Source organism: Phycodurus eques, chromosome 15 (genome assembly GCF_024500275.1).
Source record: "Phycodurus eques isolate BA_2022a chromosome 15, UOR_Pequ_1.1, whole genome shotgun sequence".
Classification (NCBI taxonomy): Eukaryota; Metazoa; Chordata; class Actinopteri; order Syngnathiformes; family Syngnathidae; genus Phycodurus; species Phycodurus eques.
In genome coordinates this window covers 15,393,137-15,413,894 of record NC_084539.1, presented here as the reverse complement: position 1 = coordinate 15,413,894, position 20,758 = coordinate 15,393,137, and the positions used below count along the sequence as shown (strand labels likewise).

The 20,758-nt window shown below is 40.5% G+C and overlaps 2 protein-coding genes across 3 annotated transcripts in view; one reads left to right on the top strand and one right to left on the bottom strand.

Moving 5' to 3' along the window:
• The window catches only part of tnksa (tankyrase, TRF1-interacting ankyrin-related ADP-ribose polymerase a), a 74,317-nt gene extending 69,008 nt beyond the window's left edge, over window positions 1-5,309 (top strand). For both annotated transcript variants that reach the window (XM_061697685.1, XM_061697686.1), the window contains one exon: window positions 670-5,309. In XM_061697685.1, coding sequence (XP_061553669.1) covers window positions 670-756 — 87 coding nt within the window. In that variant the 3' untranslated portion in view covers window positions 757-5,309. The remainder of the gene's footprint in view (window positions 1-669) is intronic.
• A 1,731-nt stretch (window positions 5,310-7,040) lies between these two features.
• dusp4 (dual specificity phosphatase 4) lies at window positions 7,041-18,780 on the bottom strand. Its single transcript, XM_061699349.1, has 4 exons — window positions 18,182-18,780; window positions 16,403-16,530; window positions 12,567-12,786; window positions 7,041-9,516 (listed from the first exon to the last, which is right to left on the bottom strand). The coding sequence occupies exons 1-4, from the start codon at window positions 18,549-18,551 to the stop codon at window positions 9,128-9,130; spliced, it is 1,107 nt and encodes a 368-aa protein (XP_061555333.1). The 5' UTR covers window positions 18,552-18,780; the 3' UTR covers window positions 7,041-9,127.
• Window positions 18,781-20,758: the final 1,978 nt, after the last annotated feature.

The following is a 20,758-nucleotide window of genomic DNA, read 5'->3' as shown; positions in this document are numbered from 1 at the left end:
ATATGTTCCCTGTGATTGGCTGCTGACAAGTCCAGGCTCGTGTTGTCCCGATACCAACATTCTGACTTCATTACTGCCCCTGCATAGAGTACCTCGATACTGATACTGAAACGATACCATGACCTAAAGCCCATTCTTAACATTAGTCATTCTTAACAGTAGTCATATGTATGTGTGTGCGTGTGTGTATGGATGGATGGATGGATGGATGGATGTGTACACACATACATATATGTGTATATACACACACACACATCCATCCATCCATTTTTTTGTGCTATCTGTCCTCACTGCAGCCATTCGCAAGGCACATATAGACACCTCTATATTCCTATATACTGCATACCTTATTTACAGGCACATGTCCCAGTTAAATTATGTTAAATTGATAATGTTTGTGTTAAAGTAGTAATTGGTTAAAGGTTTATAAATGCTGTAACATCTATGCTAATTTTGATTTTGCATTATATGTTAGCATTAAGCTAGCAGACCTTTGTTTGACGAAAGAAATTTGTTTGGTTGAACATTTTGGTGCTTAAAAATACAGTACAATGTATGCATCTGTATATACATTACAATACAATCTTTATTTAGTAAGACAGCATCTCAGCATTTGTTGTGCTTTGATTATTTGAAGATAAAGAGTCATTGTGTGTTTGTTGTTGTCAGGCTTACCCAGAATACTTGATCACGTATCAGATTGTCAAACCGGAGAGTGTGGCAACGCCCGCCGCCCCAGCCGAGCAGAAGTCCTAACGCACGCTCAGGTCACAGCTTGGATCTGAAGGTCGAGACGCCTCTCGTAAGCACGCCCACCGAGCGAGTGGCCTTTTTGGCAGTCGTAGCCCGAGCGAGTGCGGCGGACCGGCACACCGGCGACATGAGGCGACATTGCCCAAAGTGCTGAGTCCAATGTGGCCATTTGACTTTTACTCGGTTAGTGAGCAGAGGGTAAAAGGTTTTTATGTCACATGAATCATGACTCTTCAGATGAATGACAGACCAGACTACAAAGGACCAAGGCCTGAAACCACAAAACAAACACAAGGACCACAATACACTGCTGCTGCTGACCTGCCACTCGCCCTTGACCTGACACTTCCACATCTGTAGAAACAAGAACACATTGAGACAAAATGAGCATTGGTTTGTTCACAGCAAAACACTTGGAACTGGCAGCACTGGTGCCAGACTTGCACCAACTCTTCGCTGGCTCCTTACGTCAGCAGTTGGTCCCTGGCGCCGACATTTAAGCACCATTTTATAGCAGGAAGCAAACAATCTCTATCTAGTCACATGTTGCTTTCTAAACCGAGATATGGTGATGTATAGGCATTATACTAGTGAAAGCAGTGGCATCAGCTTCATGTGAGAGAAAGCAGGCCCTCATAGACTGCAGTCATCCCCTGCAAATTGCGGGCTGAGCCCTACCGCTAATTGGGGAAAAACTGCGATTAAAAATGTTTATCAAGGACTATATTAATAGTTTAAACTGTAAATATACCACAAGCTATGATCCCCAAACACGTCAATATCATTTCAAACTCATCTAACAGCATTACGCTTGAAAATAAATGGCTTAAAGATTATTTGATTTCAGAAATGCACTGGAAGTGCGTGTTTACATGTACAGGCGGCCACTAACAAAGCAGCCTAAATTTACGAGTTTTGACTCTTCGTCGAGATGCTTAATTTCAACATGCAGTGGTGCCTTCAGATATCAGTTCAATTCGGATCTCAAATTAGCTTGGCTGATTGAAATGAATGGAAATGCCATGAATTCGTTCTATCCTCAAACAAAATTGGAATGGTTTTTAATAAATAAATAATAAATAACAAATCAAATAGCACCCTATAACGTACCGGTACTTTGTGAAAACATACAGTAATAGCAGAACTAAACAGTTTTTTTGCAGTTTTTTAATTCAATTCAGCTAACCTTGTGCTGCTCCTTCTGGGGGCAGTATAATACATACAGATATACATGAAGCGGGTCAAAACTCTTCAGTAAGCCGCAGTAATGTTAGTTAATTACAGAGGATAAAGCATTTACAGTATGCCTGTGAGTATTGTTATATTGCCTCTCTACATGTTGCTCTACCACTTCTGTTCAAATATCTGTTCCCTACAAGGTTGAAACACAGCAACACCCATGCTATTCGTTAGCCCGACTATGGCGTAGTTTGTAGTGGTCATCTGCTGCCAAACTGCCGCTTGTTGTGAAGTGAGTTCATTGACACCGTACAGCTCTTGTATCGCCAATTTTTGTTTTCAAGTCAAAGCACACAAAAAAAAATAATCGGCCGAATGACGGCTTATATTGCGAAAAACTCTTAAGCCGGGTCACTCCTATCGCAAGGCACCATTACTTTCCTATTTAGCCAGGGCGTTGGTGCCATCTTATGGCATCTTAGGGCCTTTAAGAAATGGTACAAAAACCACAAACGGGGTGACTTTTACACCAAATAGCTCGGGATAGCTTCCACATACAAAAAGCAAATAGGTGAGGTTGTGAATTGTGAGCCGTGAATATGCGGGGGATTACTGTACTGTGATGTCAAAGTTCTACGTCGGCGCGAAAGTTTTGTTACATGACGTTCCGACTCTACATTACATTCTGGTCAATTGTGAGAGTTCCCTTGGCCCATCTAGGTTGTTGTTTACGAGTGCTTCCTCATGGCACATTTCACACTTGGCTTCCTTTCACTCACCTTGTCGTGAGTTGAAGAGAGACACTATGCTGAAGTACTGTATTTCACCAGTTTAGTAAGGTTATTTTTTTATTATTATCATTTTTTTTTTTTTTTTTACAATTGTCTACGGAAAGCCCCGAGAGCATAGGTGTCAAACTCAAGGCCCGGGGGCCAGATGCGGCCCGCCACATCATTTTACGTGGCCCGCGAAAGCAAATCATGCTCGTTAACTAACGTGATTTTTGCTAAAATCTGTACCCAAATTCCAAATTGTCATAATAATAAACAATGTTGACGTATTGCATTTTTCTGTTACCAAATTCTTCTTCTACAGTAACTTAAACAATACTTGAACAAACTGTTATCCTTTTCTTCTGATTTCAAAACTAGTTATCCCTCAATTTGTTGTGTAATAGTGATAATATGATTTGGTGATAAAACATTTCACTGTTCTAATGGCCCTCTGAGGGAAATCATAACTACAATGCGGCCCGAGACAAAAATGAGTTTGACACCCCTGTGCCTAGGGCATTCAATATTTTTGATATCCAGCTTAAGTTTGTACTAGTAGGCCAAAAGTGGCACTAGTCGTCGAAAAACATTACCAGGAAGACACAGTCGAGGGACTGTGTTAACTAGTGCACCCTAGTGTGCTGAATTGTCTTACAAGTGAAGACAAAGAGTGTACTAGTACATTAAAATCAAGGACCCAGTGCTGGAAATCAAGGATTTTGAATCAGTGGCGTTCCTTTTTCATGACACTGTTCCAACACATTGGACTACACATCAGGTTCAAGTCCAGATTCTTTGTGTTACGCATTTACTAAATCCAGTGACAAGCAAGCAGATAAAATACTAAACATTTGCATCTGTAAATGAAAAGAACTCACCATAATAGAAAATGCTAACACCGTTAGCACATTTGAAAACATTGTTACATGTGAATTTATACAATTCCTGTGAAATAGGCAGCTAAAAAAAAGATCAAATACAAATATTTGTGCCTCATGTTGTTGTTGTTTTTTTACCTTTTTCGACATTTTTCAAGCTGTGCGTCTGAATTTTCTGTACTTTCTAAACACCTGACTGCAACGTACATATATTCCTAAATCATCTAAATGTGGCAGACTATGTTGCCATATAAGAAGAAGTGAGTGTCTAAAATGGCCGCTATCAGACAGTGGAACCCTGCCAGAGAAATAATTGTACAAATCCAAAGAAATCGAATAAATATCCTGAAGTATACTGACAGTAATACACATTTAAAATTGCTCACAGAATTAAAAAGAAAAATGTTCAGAACGTCCAACTTAAAGGTGTGTCTCAATAAATTACAATGTCAATCCAATATTTCAGTAGTTCAAACTCGTATTTTATATAAATTCACTACACACAGAGTGAAATATGATTTAATTATCTTGATGATTATGGCTTAAAGGTAATGCCCCCAAATTAACCATCACAATAAATCAGAAATGACAAGAAACTTTTTTAGGTAGGAATAGGCCTGAACCTCTGAAATAAATGAATTTCAATTTTGGAGTTGAACTACTGAAATATTCTAACTTTTGTATGATATTCAAATTGATTGAGACACGCCTGTATATCGAGTTCCCTATAAAGGAATGAAAAGTAATATTCCTGTTCAGTTGTAATAGAACTTCTTTAATCATATCTCCTCTGCTGAATGTAGCCACCTAGATGAGACATTTCAAAAGTTACTCAGAATTGGTGTTCAAATGTATTCTTGATGTTTTGATTGGTCTGTCGTTCAAGTGCCAGAAGGAGCCAAATGTTATACATGCACAAAATTGTGTCTTTCTTAGGGATGCACCGATACCACTCCTTTTTCTTTAAGACAGAGTACAACTACTTAGATTTGAGTACTCGCTGATACCAAGTAGTGATACTTGATAATGCCATTCAATCTTGCAGTTTAGATTTGTTTTTTTTAACAACATTTTGTTCCAAAACACAAACTTCTCCTGAACATGGATGCCATAGGTGTCACTCAAATACAAAATAATTTAGCATAGCAACTTAACAGATCATATTTTCCAGTCTGCTAAAAGTGTTTACCTGAAAGTATCGCATACACACATGGCTGCTACCTGGAAGATATATTTCAGGCTGGGAAGTGGTATCGGTGTTGTAGTATCGGTGCATTTTTACGAGTACAAGTACAGACGTACAGTATCGACACCGATACTGGTATCGGGGCATCCCCAGTCTTTCTGCAGCAGGTCAAGGAAATGACGGCTACAGTGGAGAATGTACGACTTTAAATCGACTCGCTAGATTTTTAGTCTTGTCCTTTTCTCCTCATGGAACACTTTTCGAAAACATTTTGATATACAATATATATTCAGTAAATATATTTGTGTTATGTTTGAGCCGGTATGCTTGGAGGGCCGGTCAGCTTTCTTGTAAATAACTTGGAACACTGTTCAATTTTGAATTGCTTCATTGAAAGAAAAAAAGACATGAAAAATGAAGTGATTTCCTCATTGGTTGTGTTTGTTTGACTTCTTGTTGTAGAACTGTTTATACATAACTGCTATCCACACACGTTGTACAGAAAACAAAACATGGAATTAAAGAACTCCATTAAGCCTCTGTTGGTTTTGTATTGCAAGTCAAATCCTCAAATATTTTCAGTAAATCCATCCATCCATTTTCTGCGCCGCTTCTCCTCACTCGGGTCGCGGGCGTGCTGGAGCCTATCCCAGCTGTCATCGGGCAGGAGGCGGGGTACACCCTCAACTGGTTGCCAGCCAATCGCAGGGCACATGGAAACAAACAACCATTTGCACTCACAGTCACACCTACGGGCAATTTTTTAGAGTCTCCAATTAATGCATGTTTTTGGGATGTGGGAGGAAACCGGAGTGCCCGGAGAAACCCCACGCAGGCACGGGGAGAACATGCAAACTCCACACAGGCGGGGCCGGGGATTGAACCCGGGTCCTCAGAACTGTGAGGCTCACGCTCTAACCAGTCGGCCACCGTGCCGCATTTTCAGTAAATTTTACGGTTATTTCTTTTCTTCCACACACTAGTGTGACAAATTTGGCAAACTAGTATGACAACTACGTGTTACTACTGAGGCAAAACTATTAAGTGTGCATTTTGTTGCTGCTAGAACTCTCACTGAGGCTACTAGTGCATGACACATGCCTAGAATAACACTACTTGGCCCGATTACCTATAGTAGTGTTACAAGCCCAACACAGTAGTTTACTAGTAAGATTTGTATACAATCACATAATAATTGTACTACACAATGTTTAAACCAGTCGTGTAACTGCACCTCTTTTAAATCCTGTAAAGTTAAATCTAAGGGCGCGCTGACTTGAACGGGTGTAATGTACAAGACCTCCACTGGAGGACGCTCACTACACATATACAAATGGAACCTACGCAAGTGCGATTATTGTTTCTACGATTATAAATGCTGTTACTGAAACCGAAACACCTATAATATACATATAGTAGTAAATGTAACAATGTGAATATAGAGCAATATTGGAGGTAAGTAATAACGTTTAGCAGTGGCTAATAACTGAAAACAGACCACTGGGAGGTGCTGTAAACCTACAATTCTAGTCTGGTCTTTTCATAGTCGCAACCAGTGTTATACTCATTTTATTATTATTATTATTTTTTTATGTAACGATAAAACATTTCAATCTAATTATTGAGTAACATTTATTTGATCTGAAACGCAGTTCTGAAAAAATAGACGGAAAATGTTTTTTTTTGTCTTTCTGTTTTGTTTTTTTAGTATTTTGATCATTTTTCCATTTTCTGCAAATGCATGCTTTAAATGGTAATATTTTATTTAGTTAATATTTGGGAGATATGTTGTCAAGAGAACAAAAATTTTCATTTTACTCGATCATAAACCTAATAACAGCAAAATATGAGCTTTGCTAGACCTATAAATATATGTCAATATTCACTAAGGAATAAGTCTCTACTTTTATAGTTGTTCATTGATTATGGCAATATATTCATTTATTCAAAAAATTATTTAAAAAAAATCATATGAATGCACATTTTAAAACTTATTTCATGTAGTTTTATGCACTTCTGACACATATTCTATTACCATAGCCAATAAATAAGCATGCAAATTGTTTACTACAAATGTACAGATTCAGGAGGAGATCAAATAATCATTTCATCCCACTGTATTATAATCATTATGACTACAATAAATATTAAGTTTTGTTTTAGCCACCATAGTGCAGAAAAAAAAGTCAGTTTAATTAAGAACAAGCTTTATTCAACAGTGGTTTTTCCACAATAAATAAATGCACAGTTCATTCATTCTACACAATAAGATTGAAGGGAAGTAGATTTTTTATTATTATTATATATACACACATGTATAAGTGAATGTTTTCTATTGCCGTATAATGGGTCAACTGCATTGAGCAGACAGAGTAGAAAGAGATGAACTCAGACAAAAGTATTGCAGTTTTTTTTCTCAACTGATTGGTTCTCGCTCTTCATCCCTCCTCTCCACGTTAGACAAGAAAAAGTCAGTCTACTGTTACCGTGATGAGCAGCTCAACCATCAATTACAAATACAGTATTGCATCACTTCAAAGTGCTACAGAAATAGGTGTCGACAATCTTTGAAAAACAGGAAAATGTACTTTGCCACCCTTTCTCTGTGTATGTGTGTAGCAGAGTTAGAGAGTGTAGTTCAGTCTAAAAACACACCATTGTGACATTAAGAACTGAAAACTCACTTCTATTGTTGCCATCTTGAAAGGATTAAAAGTTCAGTAGCAGGGCTCGTGTGCCTGAGTGTGAAGTGAAAACAGGCCTTCCTCATGAGTAACAGCAGCAGTGTTAAAAAAAGATAAAGAAATGAACAAAGTACCCTGAGTTTATATCCTTGTTAATTTACTGAATATTCTGTCCAGGAAAAGTAAATGAAGTAATTTTTGTGAGACCATTGGTAATTGAAACAAAATGTACAAATATTGCATGTAGCGAATAGGCAGGGGAACACTTCCATAAAAAGAGCAGCAATTGCTCATTTAAATGTCGCCGTGCTCTAAACAAGGAGACCTGATGAGTGTTTCCTGGGCTCTTGTCGGTGTCTTATTATTTTTATTTTGTTTTCTCATGCCACCTCCAAGGAAAGAGATGAACATCTGAGAAGAGGAGGAGGTGGCAAAGATGAGAAGAAGAGATTAAGAGGGGGAACATGAAAGTAGATGAGAGAGGCCTGTTTGTGTAAGCGCGTGTGAGGAAGAGGTTAGACAGGAAACTCTGGTCGGCCTGGCAGCAGAGCACCTGTCACTGAGGAGGGCCTGCTTTCGATCCCCCCCCCATGCACACACATCCACATCTTTTGTGTTGCAGCAGGATGAGCACCAAAGGAGGAAGGAGCGGGTGCTTTGAATTCCAGATTCCTTCCTGTGTCCATCTCAGCTTAAAGAGCTGTCATCTCCATGGCAACTCGGGCAGCAAAATTCCGGGTAATTTTTAAAGATGGAAACTTTCTATGGGAATTGATGCGAAATTGATTGGGGATTGTTTTTTTATTTGCATACTGAATGGAACTTTTTCCTAGGGAGAGCGGCCCTTTTAGTCAACATTTTCAAAGGGACATTTTGGATCTGGGGTGCATTTTTGTAATTTTTTTAAAAGCGTTCGAAATAATTGTTTAATTGATTAAGTTCTACTTACAAATAATTTTACTGTTATATCTGTTGCCATGTCATGCTTTTTAATTTTATCATTTTGGATTTATGTCTTCTTATGACAAAAAGACATTTATATTTATGCTTTAATATCATACCATCCATCCACTTCTCATACCGCTCAACCATGTGCTGGAGCCTATCTCAGCTGACCTATGGAAAAAAGACACCTTGGACTGGTCGCGAGCCAATCACTGATGGCTATCCAGTCTGTCCATATTTTCGGTGGTATTCCTCAAGGGTCAATCTTGGAACCTATGGTATTACCCCTTTCACAAGGTAACCAAAACCAGTAAGTTGCAATTTTTATTTTTTTAACTATTTGTACTCTTATTTGTCAGTTTTTGGTTTTCCTCTTCTCTAAACCAGACTATCTTAAATTTGTTTATTGTTAATAAAAAAAACTCCACTGGAAACTGAATATGATCTTCCCATTTAATTCACCTTAATTCCCATAAATCCCATGAAAAATATTTTCAAAACTCCCCATCTTAACTGCTCACGGTAAATTTTCAACCCCTTTGCAAACCTAATGGCAATAGAACCATCTTCACACCAAGCATCCTCACTTGTTATTCGTGCATGTGTTGTCAGTGTGTATGTCAACCGCAAGTCCAACACACAAACCTGGTTGAAAGTCTTTTTTTTGGTCACTTATTGGAAGAAGCTGGTTTGTGAGCCAGGAAGCGTTCAGAGCGTCACTGCGGGCCATCAGCAGCCTGGCGACGTGGTGAGGGGGCTGTGGTGCAGGTAGGCGGAGTTCACCACTGACACGGGGAAGTTGAAGATGAAGGGCGAGGTGGGCGTGGCCACGGCCGAGGCCACTCCCGATGACGTCTTGGGCGCCAGCAGTGGGCTGGCAGTGGCGGCGGCCTCGGCTGAGCATGAGGTGGCGAGCAGCTGGGACTCGAACTGCAGCAGCTGGCCCATGAAGCTGAAGTTGGGTGAGATTATGGAGCGGCGCCGCCGCACGAACTCGAACGCCTCGTCCAGACGCACACGCTTCCTCTTCATCAGGTAGGCCAGGCAGATGGTGGCCGAACGGGAAATGCCCGCCTGGCAGTGGACCAGGACGCGACCGCTCGAGTCGCGAACGGAGTCTAAACACGCACACAAAGAAAAATAGCACTGCAGTGAATGAAAACACAATACAGTACAAGAGAATGTAAATAAATAAATTGGTTTTATAAAGTGGAATTACTGTATATTTGGACCAGCCGAAAGTCACAACTCCTCTAGTGTACGTGTATCTCTAAGGGGCGTGGCCTAGTGAGTGAGGTAAGGAGCTCAAGTCCAGTTGGCCCAACTTGGCCCTCCGCGTATGAGCATCTGAGTTGTAGCCTGCAGCAGCTCCTTACAAGTGTTTTCATTTTATATTTGTGTGTTGGACTGTTTCTCCTGTTCAGTTAACAGCTGAAAATGCATCAGCAACTGTTGCTCTTTTTTTTTTAAATTCATGCAGCGGTGTAGCTGAAGCTCGTAACTTAAATGTGATCTTGCAACACAAAGAAAAAAAGGGGAAAAAACACACCCGTATGTCAAGGTACCACTGTACAGTGTTTCCTCACTATATGATTTTTGTATGTTTTTAAAATCGGCTTTTATATTGCACCTACTATAATGCCTTCACCAATGGGAAAGGAGAGCTACAGTGGCCAATGCACTTTTCAGCCTTTTATTGAACACCTGGAGAACAGTAAAACACACACAATGAGCGCACTCACACCGGAGCTGCTGTCGGCCACAGCTAACGCCCAGACTCTCACATACAGACTCGCCGATGTCACAAGCCACCCCACGAGGCCTGACTTCTATAAGGCATATATCTTACAGACACTACAATACGTACAGTATTTTCTGTACATTTTATGCTTGTAATCTGTTTTTGTGTTCAAATGCATTTACAATGTGTTTAAAAAGCCACTTGAGGGGGTAAAACTATATTTTAAAAAGTGTTTTCATACGGCCTCTCTCGAGCGGCATATTGCAGGTGGGTAAGGAATGTACTCCCTGCAATAAATGGGGGACCACTGTAGGTCTTTTTCTGTGTATGTTGCCTCTATTAGTCAGTCTGTCCCCATTTTCAGTGGTATTCCTCAAGGGTCAATCTTAGAGCCCATCCTTTTTGCACTCTACATGCTTCCTCTCAGAGCTGTACTGAATCATATTGATACTGTTGCCCCATAGTAAGATGAAGTAGTGGGTTCTACGCCAATGTAACCAATATTAAAAAAAAAAAAAAAAAAAAATTAATTCTGTTCTCTGAGTCAGAATAGATTGTTAGTTGTTAATATAAACGACAACAATTTGATGTAGAAAGATACAAATTAGTCTAAAGTGGTGAGCTAAATGCTAAAAATCCCATAGAATGCCTTTGTAACATCAGTTTTTAGAAATTTCATGTACCGGATAGTTACACGCAATACCATCCACCACTTTTGGTTTAAAATAAAAAACAAGCAAAAACACTAAACTAAGAAAGAAAAATAGCAGGTAGCAAATGTCTTTTTGGGGTTGGGATATTCTGTATTTGTACAAAACATGAACTCACCCCCTAACTAACTAATAATAATGTCGTTTTGTTTGTATGGACCTAGGTTTACAGGCAGAAGACAACCGTTTGCTTATATTTGCTATGCTATTGAGGCATTATTTTTTGGCCGAGCTTATGTTGTTGTTTATTGGGCAAACCAGAAGCGACAAACATAGTAAATGGACATATTTGAGTGTTTCTTCATACTTCCTTCCTCATCTCTCCTTCTTTCCGTGTGCATGCTTGCTCTTACTCAGTTAACGCCAATAACCCAATTTGAATAATAGCCTGATTAAAGTGTTTACACAAAATTTAATTTGCCCCGACAGCGTCACTGCTTGGACGGTCACGTTAAATATCCTGCAGCACGTGAGGCCGCCTGCACCAAATTAAAAGCCACAAATTAAATAATGTGCTTTACTTACCTCTGCTGATTAATTGTGTCCCAATTTTTAACAACATTCATGTGGAGGAACATTAATTAATTTATTTTTTATTGGCATTATTAGTATGCTGTGTATTATTTATAATTGAATATTATTTTGTTACTATTTATTATATTATTATTGCATATTATTTTACAGCTATGAGTGCATTCAGGTCATTTCTTTATTTATTATTTTATTTTTCATTTCCAAAACAATGAGAAGACATTTCATTGTGATTGTTCACTCTCGACTCTAGCACTGATGTCAGGTAACAGAGTGTCTGTTCACCCGGTAACAGTGTGGATGAGTCACGATCTGCTCCCACAGCAGCTATGACACATACCAGCACCTACACACACAGCACAGCGCATCACGCAAACCCGCAAAGCACCACCGCGTAGAAAATGTATGCAAAGCTCAATCAGAGAAATAATTGTGAAGATATTTCTTCTAGTGCTTTTTGATTTTTTTTTTTTTTTTTTTTTTTTTTTTTTTTTTAAGGCAGAGAAGGAAGAGGGGCTGCGGAAGCGTGACTGCGACACATTGCTACAAATAGATGTTTGATCTGACATCATCTCACAGCAGTAAATACAACTTGTACTTTCTATCCCAAAATATTGATACATTGCATCCCACTCACTGATGATCACGTGAGAATCCACAGTGAGACTGATGTTTAGACAATATCTTGCAAAACATTAAAATTATGTTTTAACCCAGTAATTTGTGAGTGATCATCATTATTATTTATTTACAACAAATAATGTCTTTGTTCATCCATCTATGCTAGTGACATACAGTGAAGATGTAGAACAATTAAAGGCTCTCATTAGATGGTGGAGGATACAATCCGCCTGTGTATCCATTTTTTGTGAGATTTTTCAAATGTAAAATATGTGCCTTGGCTCAATACATTTTGGGAAACCCTGTTGTAACCCATTACATTTGGTACAGAGCCGGGAAAAGGTGCAGATAAGAAAATCTATTTTCACGTCATATCAGAGTCTGGTTTTTTCCCCAGGTAGTTTGGCTTCCTCCCAGATTCCAAAAACATGCATATAAGGTTCACTCAAGACTAAATTGTCTATGAGTGTAAATGTTTCATTGTCTAAAAAATTAAGCCGCAACTGGCTCTTTGGACTTAACTATGACCTATTTAAAAAAATAATAATAATAATTTTAAACTCACCGATGAACTCAATGGCCTCCAGAAACCAGCAGCTGATGTCCTCTTTGTGGTTGTCCTCCACAGGGATACATTTGTACTGGTACGCACCCTCGAAGTGGTTGGGACAGTCGGACGACACGTTGAGCAGCGCCGAGATGCCGGTGGCGTCCAGGACTTCCTTTTTGGAGGCGTGTAGAGCACTGCCCAGGTAGAGGAACGGGAGTATCTCAACGGGCCCACCCTGGAATAAAGGTTCATTAGGTTAATCCATTAATCCATCCATTGTCTGTATCGGTTTATCCTCACAAGGGTGGCGGGCGTGCTGGAGCCCATCCCAGCTATCTTCGGGCGAGAGGTGGGGTACACACCAAACTGGTCGCCAGCCAATTGCAGGGCACATATAAACAAACAACCATTTGCACACACATTCACACCTACGGGCAATTTAGAGTCTTCAATCAACCTACCACGCATGTTTTTGGGATGTGGGAGGAAACCGGAGTACCTGGAGAAATCCCACGCAGGCACAGGGAGAACATGCAAACTCCACACAGGCGGGGCGGGGATTTGACCCCCGATCCTCAGAACTGTGAGGCAGATGTGCTAACCAGTCGCCCACCGTGCCGCTCATTAGGTTAATTGAAGACTAATTGTCCATAGATGTGAATAAGCGTGTGAATGATTGTTTGTCTCTATATGCCCTGCGATTGGCTGGTGACTATAGTGCTATAGAAAATGAATGGATAGATTACTATAATAAACACAAAAAAACTGCAATACTACTGTCTATGGTTTTCACTGAGCAGTGAGAAATTGAGACTGGATGCCCCCTACAGTTTTTTTGTGGCACTAACTTTTAAGCCACTGTGGTTAGTTAATACAGCATTAGTGAACCAACAATGACATGGTGAGAAATTGAACAAGCCAAGCCAACACAAGCTCTGATGCTAGCGATACAACACCATGTGAGGTGTCCTGGCTGGTTCACCAACACACACAAACGTACACACTCCATTAAAGTACGCAATCCATGACCGCCACAACAACGACAGAGATTGCTGCCATCATATGCAAGTGTACCCAAGTGAATTTCAACATGGTATTTCAAGATTAAATTTGTACATAGAGAATCTTTAACCCTAAGGAACACGCCATCTTGGAGGGGGGGGGGGGGGGGGGTGGCCTCAGTGCTAAGACAAAGAATTCTCTGTGTGTAACTTTGGCCATCTCACTGCAGATGACTCGAGTACAAGGGTGACTCCACTTAATGTATTGGGGTAATCAAATTAGTCCCAGCACTTGAACAACTCATGGTAAGGGTCACTGGGTGTGTGCGATAGATTGCTGTGAAGGAACATAGAGGAAATGTGAGTGGGCTTATCAATGATGCATTTGAGGAAAATGTGAAATTATATGGGTAGGACACGTGAAGGTCAGTTCTATTAATTATGGATATGTGTGCCACTCCAATTATGCAATATTAACTGTTAAACTCAGTTATGATTTTTCTTTTAAAAGTCAGAAAAATGACAGATTATTTTAGATTTGCTGGCTTTTTCATTTCATTCATTACATTATACAGGATGTGCATGCTTTTAATGGGTTTCCGACTAAACGTACTACTGCTCGTAGTACCCTAAGGGCAATGAACAACATTTGGTAACATCAGCTTGAGTCAAAATGGACACTCCAACCTCACACAAAACCATGTGATTTTGCCAGCCAATTTGCTCAAAGAGGCAATCATAATAATTAAAATATTATATCATACTGGTATTATTAAAACTGTTAAAAACTGATTTTAAAAAAAAACTCATAGAAATAAAAATATAGATTGAGATATATGTATATAGATAGATAGATAGATAGATAGATAGATAGATAGATAGATAGATAGATAGATAGATAGATAGATAGATAGATAGATAGATAGATAGATTACACAGAGTGAAATATATGAATTTAATTTGTAGCTAAAGAAAACGCCAATCTTCTTCTCAAGCAATTTCAATATTACACAAGAAACAATCAAACATGATTTTTGATGTAAAAATGGGTAATTTCCTGTGCTTGATGAATACTGTATGTATAATGCATGGGTTTCACTTTTTGCTTTGGCCAACTGAAAAAATACTCTAATTCAGTGGTTAAACTGTTTACAACAAGTACCACCTTGAAAGATTTGTGTACCACAATAGTCACCAAAATGTAAATACAGTGGCATAGTAGGCCTAAGTGTTCATCAATACCAAGGCACAGGTTTGATTCCTAAGAAGTATATGTAATTATTTTTGTTAGCCACTAACATTATTCATTAACACTCCGCTTACTGTAAACATAGGAAAATACAGTAGTATTTAAATAATGATTCAATTAAAAAGGTATTATGTATATAAAGGTTACATTTTAAAAAACCATAATACTTGGCTCTCCGCATACCGCCATGAATTTTTTTTTTGAAAACAAACATTTTAAATGATTATTTGCAAATGTATTGTACTAAAGGGTTAAATACAACTCAACTGTATTTAAGAAATGCACAGTACTCTACTTGATTTTGAAAATGTTGAATCTAATGTAACTTTATGGATACTTTGAACATTTTATTCAGTGATTATTTGACGTGCCACTAGAGGGCGCCCACGTACGATAAGTGGTACTCGTACCACACTTTTGAGAATCACAGCTCTAATTTATTGAGATGCACCTGTATTTTAATGCTGTACAAAAGATTAATATTATGGATTATGGCACAGTGTTTCCCAACCAAGTATCTTAAAAAAAAAAAAGTATTCTGCTGTGTAATGTGACGTCAATAGAAATTCAATAGCAATTGTGGTTAGAGTTTTAAAACTACTGTGTGAGAGCGGAAGAGTCCCCCCCATTTAGCAGTGGATCGGTGGTTCCTATTGACGAGGCTTGTGTTGATTTATGTGACCGCTGTCAGAGTCAGGAAGTAATCAATACTGTTAAGAGATGTAACGTGAGGAAGAGGATGATGGTGGGGTGCCGGGAGGGGGACGCTAAATTAGCTTATCCTGTCCGCGGTTTGTTCCGAGACGCCTTCCAGTGTCCACCTGACAGCGTGGCCATGACTATCTCTTTTCTTCAAAATGGCACAGAGGCCCGATTGTCTCCGCTCGATGCGCTTGTGTTCCAGGGGAAAAGAAGCCGAGCCGCATGTGACTGCGAGAGTCGCATGGAATCGACACAGAAAAACAAAACAAGCCCACGGGAAGTGACGGCGGCGAGGAGAATAAGTGGTCGAGTGTGACCGGGCCCACGTTGTCATCAGACAAATACCTCCGCGCCCCGAAAACAAGGAGCTTCACAACGCCTTTCTACAGCACCGAGGCTCTGCGCCACACAGCTGGGGCAAATTAACTTGGAATAAATGTGGGAAATGAAATAGCGGTTGAGATCCCCTTGAGCAAGGCAAATAGACAACAGCTGCTGCTGTGTTTGAATTCAACTGCCACTGAAATGGAGTGTTTGTCTAAGTACTGGTCGGTGCTATTAATGTTGTTAGCACAGAGGTTTTTTTATTAATTTTTTTTTACCCTTAGGTCATACAGCAGCGGCGAAATGAATCATCTTTGTGTACAACCAGAAAAGGGCGTGGATCTTTTTGCCACTGGGGCCAATTGAGCAGTAAAAGTCAAAAGTTAAAACTGCAGTGAAATCAATATTCCCCATTGAAATGAACAACAATTCCATTAATCCGTTCCATCACCCAGAAATGACCCAAATTTTTGTTATGTTTTTAATAGCCACATTGTGGCCCTCAACAGGAATGTAGTGGAAAATGAGTTACTAAAGTTACTATTATTACGGTTTTTTTAGTCTCGGGCTCTTACCTGGTCATGGTGCGGCGTCCCGCAGGACGAGCAGGACGAGTCCATACTGGACTGGCTCGTGAGCGGGGGCAAGGATTTTGTCTTCAAACAGAACTCGGGGTACTCGGAGAAGAACCTGTCGTAGCCACCTGAAAACAAGAAAAGAGCGATAACATTAGATTGAAGATTAGGACTAAACGTGGGTACTTGGCAGAGTAAACACAATACGACAACACTATATTTTCGTATTATATAATTTGTTTTATACATCTGATATAAAAACCTCTAAATTAGGGGTCACCAAAATTAATAGGCCATATGCTGGTTCTAAAGATAGTTCACCAGTGATGGGACATTGGGATTTTCCAGGAATGTTGTTTAAGTGATCATTTGAACATATAAATTGACAGAGATTTACAGAAATAAAGCTTGGCATATTGCTATTTATCTGTTTTCTACCTTATTAAATAATTGTCAATAACTATTGTGAGAAACCATTAACATGATTGGTGTCATCACATTGATGAATAACATTAACTTCAAGATTTGTTATTTCAGAAGTGTGTGTGACACTGGTAGCACTGGCATTAAACAGTTCCCAAGAATTATCTCTCAGTTTGACAAAGTGTGGTGACCCCTGCTCAAAACGATCCGAAGAGACTGTTTTTACTGCCGTAGTGTATCTGAAACAATTTCATCATCCATTTGTTTTTCATCATCCATCATCTTTAGAAGCCACACACACATTTGCAGCATATACCCGCCTGTGCTTTAAGGCATCTGTGTCATTGACACACACACACACACCGAATGCATCACAGTCTAAACATAGCAGTGTAGAGTGGACATTTAAATCTTGATTTTACATGTTAGCGCTTCCCTTCTGTCATTTACCCAAAGGATCCTGTCTCGGAAGTGATCCAGTGAGTGTGCTGGAAGTCCCTCTGGCTTTGTGTAGCATTAACGCAAGAGCATTACCTCATGCACTCAGATGTCGCCATTACAATGTGTGTGCGTGTGTTTAGAAGAATAGTGAAACCCCATATAGCAGAGGCACAGCCAGTAGCTTCATTGTGTATGAGCAATATTGCTTATCTTCAAGAAGCGTGTAAATTTTTTTTATCAAATTACATTTAAATAAAACCCCGTGGGCTGTTATTTTGCACAAATCAAATTAAGGAAGTCGATGATATAAAACGAAAATGTGTGTTGTTCATAAATTCTGTGGGAAAAAAAAAACATAGAATCGCATTTTATCTTTCTCAGTACCTATCAGTGTATATTAACAATTCAGACCCATCATACGAAAATAATGCATTTTATATGTATTGACAGCAATATAATAAGGAACGTGTAGCCTATTTGCTCATCAGTTCAGATTAATTTTAAAGTTATACATTTCGCTTGTACTTTTATAACTCAAATACAAGTGCCAATCTTAACTTATAAATATACAAATCCGACTGAGGGATATGTTTTGAATAGTCAATAATGTAAAACGATCAGCTAAATTATCACAACAGAATGAGATCAAATCGAGCTGTACCAAAAAAAAGGTAGCAGTACCAAAAACAAGCCCGTTGTCTGTTTCTCTGTGAACGTTCTTTTTCAAATGTTAATATTTGGTGACCCTTTTATCAATTATAGCCCTTCATAACTGCATTCACACAGTGAGTGCAGTACTACTCAGAACGGTACTAATGATAATAGAGCAGTAAACTCGAGTTGTAGCAAGGCCTTGTGTTGTTTCAGGAGGAAGAGGATTTGAGAGAAAGGCTGCAGCAGCAGCTGTGCTTTCACCTTTGAGAAAGTAGATGCGCGTGGCCGTGGAGTCCCCGCACAGCGCGTGGAGCACCAGGCTGACGGTGCTGTCCTCCTTCACCGTGTCCGCGTCGGGCGTCCTCTCGTCGTACAGCACGACGGCCGAGTACATCCCGGAGCGCAGGCGGGCCCGTACCTCCTCGTCCCCGGCTAGTACCTGGTCCAGGCTCAGCACGGAACCCTTGGCTCTGCGGCGCACGATGGTGTTGCAGCGGGCGTTGACGGCCCCGCGGATGTGCCCCGAGCTGTAGGCGAGAAAGGAGCGGCAGTCGAGCAGCAGGCACCGGGCGTCGTCCTCTTTCAAAAGCCGCTTGAGCACCGGGCAGTCCATCTCGCACACGTCCTCCATAGCGGCTCGCTCGCTCGCTCGCTCGTCTCGGGGCTGCTGTGAAACTGGTCTGAGGACTTGGCTGCGGCTGCACGGCTCGCCTCTGGATCAGGATCCCGCGTGGATTGCCGCCCACCCCCAGCACCGCAGCGCCGCTCCTCTATGCGCGCATCTCGCCTCCCGTGGAGCTCATTGTTACCGCTCTCACTCTGGCGTTCTCTTCACGATTGTTTCCGCTCGTTTCCTTTTTTTTTCTTCCTATGAATGAGGAGTATGGCGTCACGGCGGAGGTGACGTCGTCGGCTTCGGCCAATCACTGGCCAGGCAGTCTCGCGCCCCTTACCTCCCCTGCTGTCCATTCATAAAAAAGCAACACATCAATGGAAGCGCACTCGATGGCTAAGATTGGACTTCGACGTTTGTCACGTCAACAACACTTGTACTGTAAAAAACAAAAAAACAAACACATAATAATGCTCATTTCCGATTGGCACTGCTTTTCATTTAACAATTACAGTAAGTTAAATATTGTGGTAAGGGGCGTTTCTACACCCCCCGGGGATCCCCAGGCAAGAAGGTATCCCTCCCCCAACAAAAACATAAGTAAATATCCATCCATCCATCCCTCCATCCATTTCCTTTACCGCTTATCCTCACTGGGGTCGTGGGGATGAGTAAATAATCAACATTTAAAAAATGAATAACGAATAACTACCAACATTAAAAGCAAACTTAAGATATATTGTAGAAAAAATCAATATGCAACATCAGAATGATACAAGCACAATCAAGTAAAAAAAAGAAATGGAAAGCAACATGCTTGTAAGTAGGGAGCTCCATTAGAAAGAACCCTGAATCCCGGTGTGTCATTGCAGTGTGTCCAGGGATTCCAGTGGGTCCCTGATATGGACCAATATCACAGTTGTTGTTTTTTTCCCCCCTTTCCTATATATTGTGGCAGTGGTTAAAAATAACTTTGGCTTTTATGCTATTAGGATGACGATATGCAAGAAGCAAAGACACTATTTACAACTAAAATACTAACAATGTTTTTCTTCATAAAGATAGTGAGCAAAAATTGTTTCTTCCTTTTTATGCAATCCAGGGACAGATCTATTTTAGTTGGTTACAGGGCTGTGGGCCACCCCAAAATTTGCTTTATCACCTTTAACAGAAATCTGTGATTTTGTAGTTTTTGAAAATGACTAGCAGCACGGTGGACGACTGGTTAGAGCGTCAGCCTCACAGTTCTGAGGACCCGGGTTCAATCCCTGGCCCCGACTGTGTGGAGTTTGCATGTTCTCCCCGTGCCTGCGTGGGTTTTCTCCGGGCACTCCGGTTTCCTCCCACATCCCAAAAACATGCATAAATTGGAGACTCTAAATTGCCCGTAGGTGTGCATGTGAGTGCGAATGGTTGTCTGTTTGTATGTGCCCTGTGATTGGCTGGCAACCAGTTCAGGGTGTACCCCGCCTCCTGCCCGATGACAGCTGGGATAGGCTCCAGCACGCCGGCGACCCTAGTGAGGAGAAGCGGCTCAGAAAATGGATGGATGGATGGATGAAAATGACTACAATTTAAAAGAAATATATAATTGCTTGGTAGATTGGTTTTACCATTTTTAATACATTAAAGGTAAAGAAGGCGGCACGGTGGCCGACTGGTTTGAGCGTCAGCCTCACAGTTCTGAGGACCCGGGTTCAATCCCCGGTACCGCCTGTGTGGAGTTTGCATGTTCTCCCCGTGCCTGCGTGGGTTTTCTCCGGGCACTCCGGTTTCCTCCCACATCCCAAAAACATGCATTAATTGGAGACTCTAAATTGCCAGTAGGCATGACTGTGAGTGTGAATGGTTGTTTGTTTCTATGTGCCCTGCGATTGGCTAGCAACCAGTTCAGGGTGTACCCCGCCTCCTGCCCGATCATAGCTGGGATGGGCTCCAGCACGCCCGCGACCCTAGTGAGGAGAAGCGGCTCAGAAAATGGATGGATGGATGGATTAAAGGTAAAGAATTTCAAAGTGGCCCTTGCATCCTTGGATTTTGCTGTATCTGGCAGTTTGGATAACTCTGTGCTAAGCCTACCAAAATATTACAAACATCTCCATATAATGCAGTGTAGTGCAGTGTAGTTGTACACCACAATAATGAATATATTGTTAAATTAACACTTCAATAATGTGTTCATCAAGAGTATTAATTTTTATTTTTGTTAAGGGCATATTTTTCAT

Coding starts and splice junctions, on each gene's coding strand:
- dusp4 (XM_061699349.1), bottom strand. CDS start 18,551: ATGGAGGACGTGTGCGAGATGGACTGCCCGGTGCTCAAGCGGCTTTTG. Junction 16,531..18,181: donor GCGCATCTACTTTCTCAAAG/GTGAAAGCACAG, acceptor TCTTGTTTTCAG/GTGGCTACGACAGGTTCTTC. Junction 12,787..16,402: donor GGACGCCGCACCATGACCAG/GTAAGAGCCCGA, acceptor CCTTTATTCCAG/GGTGGGCCCGTTGAGATACT.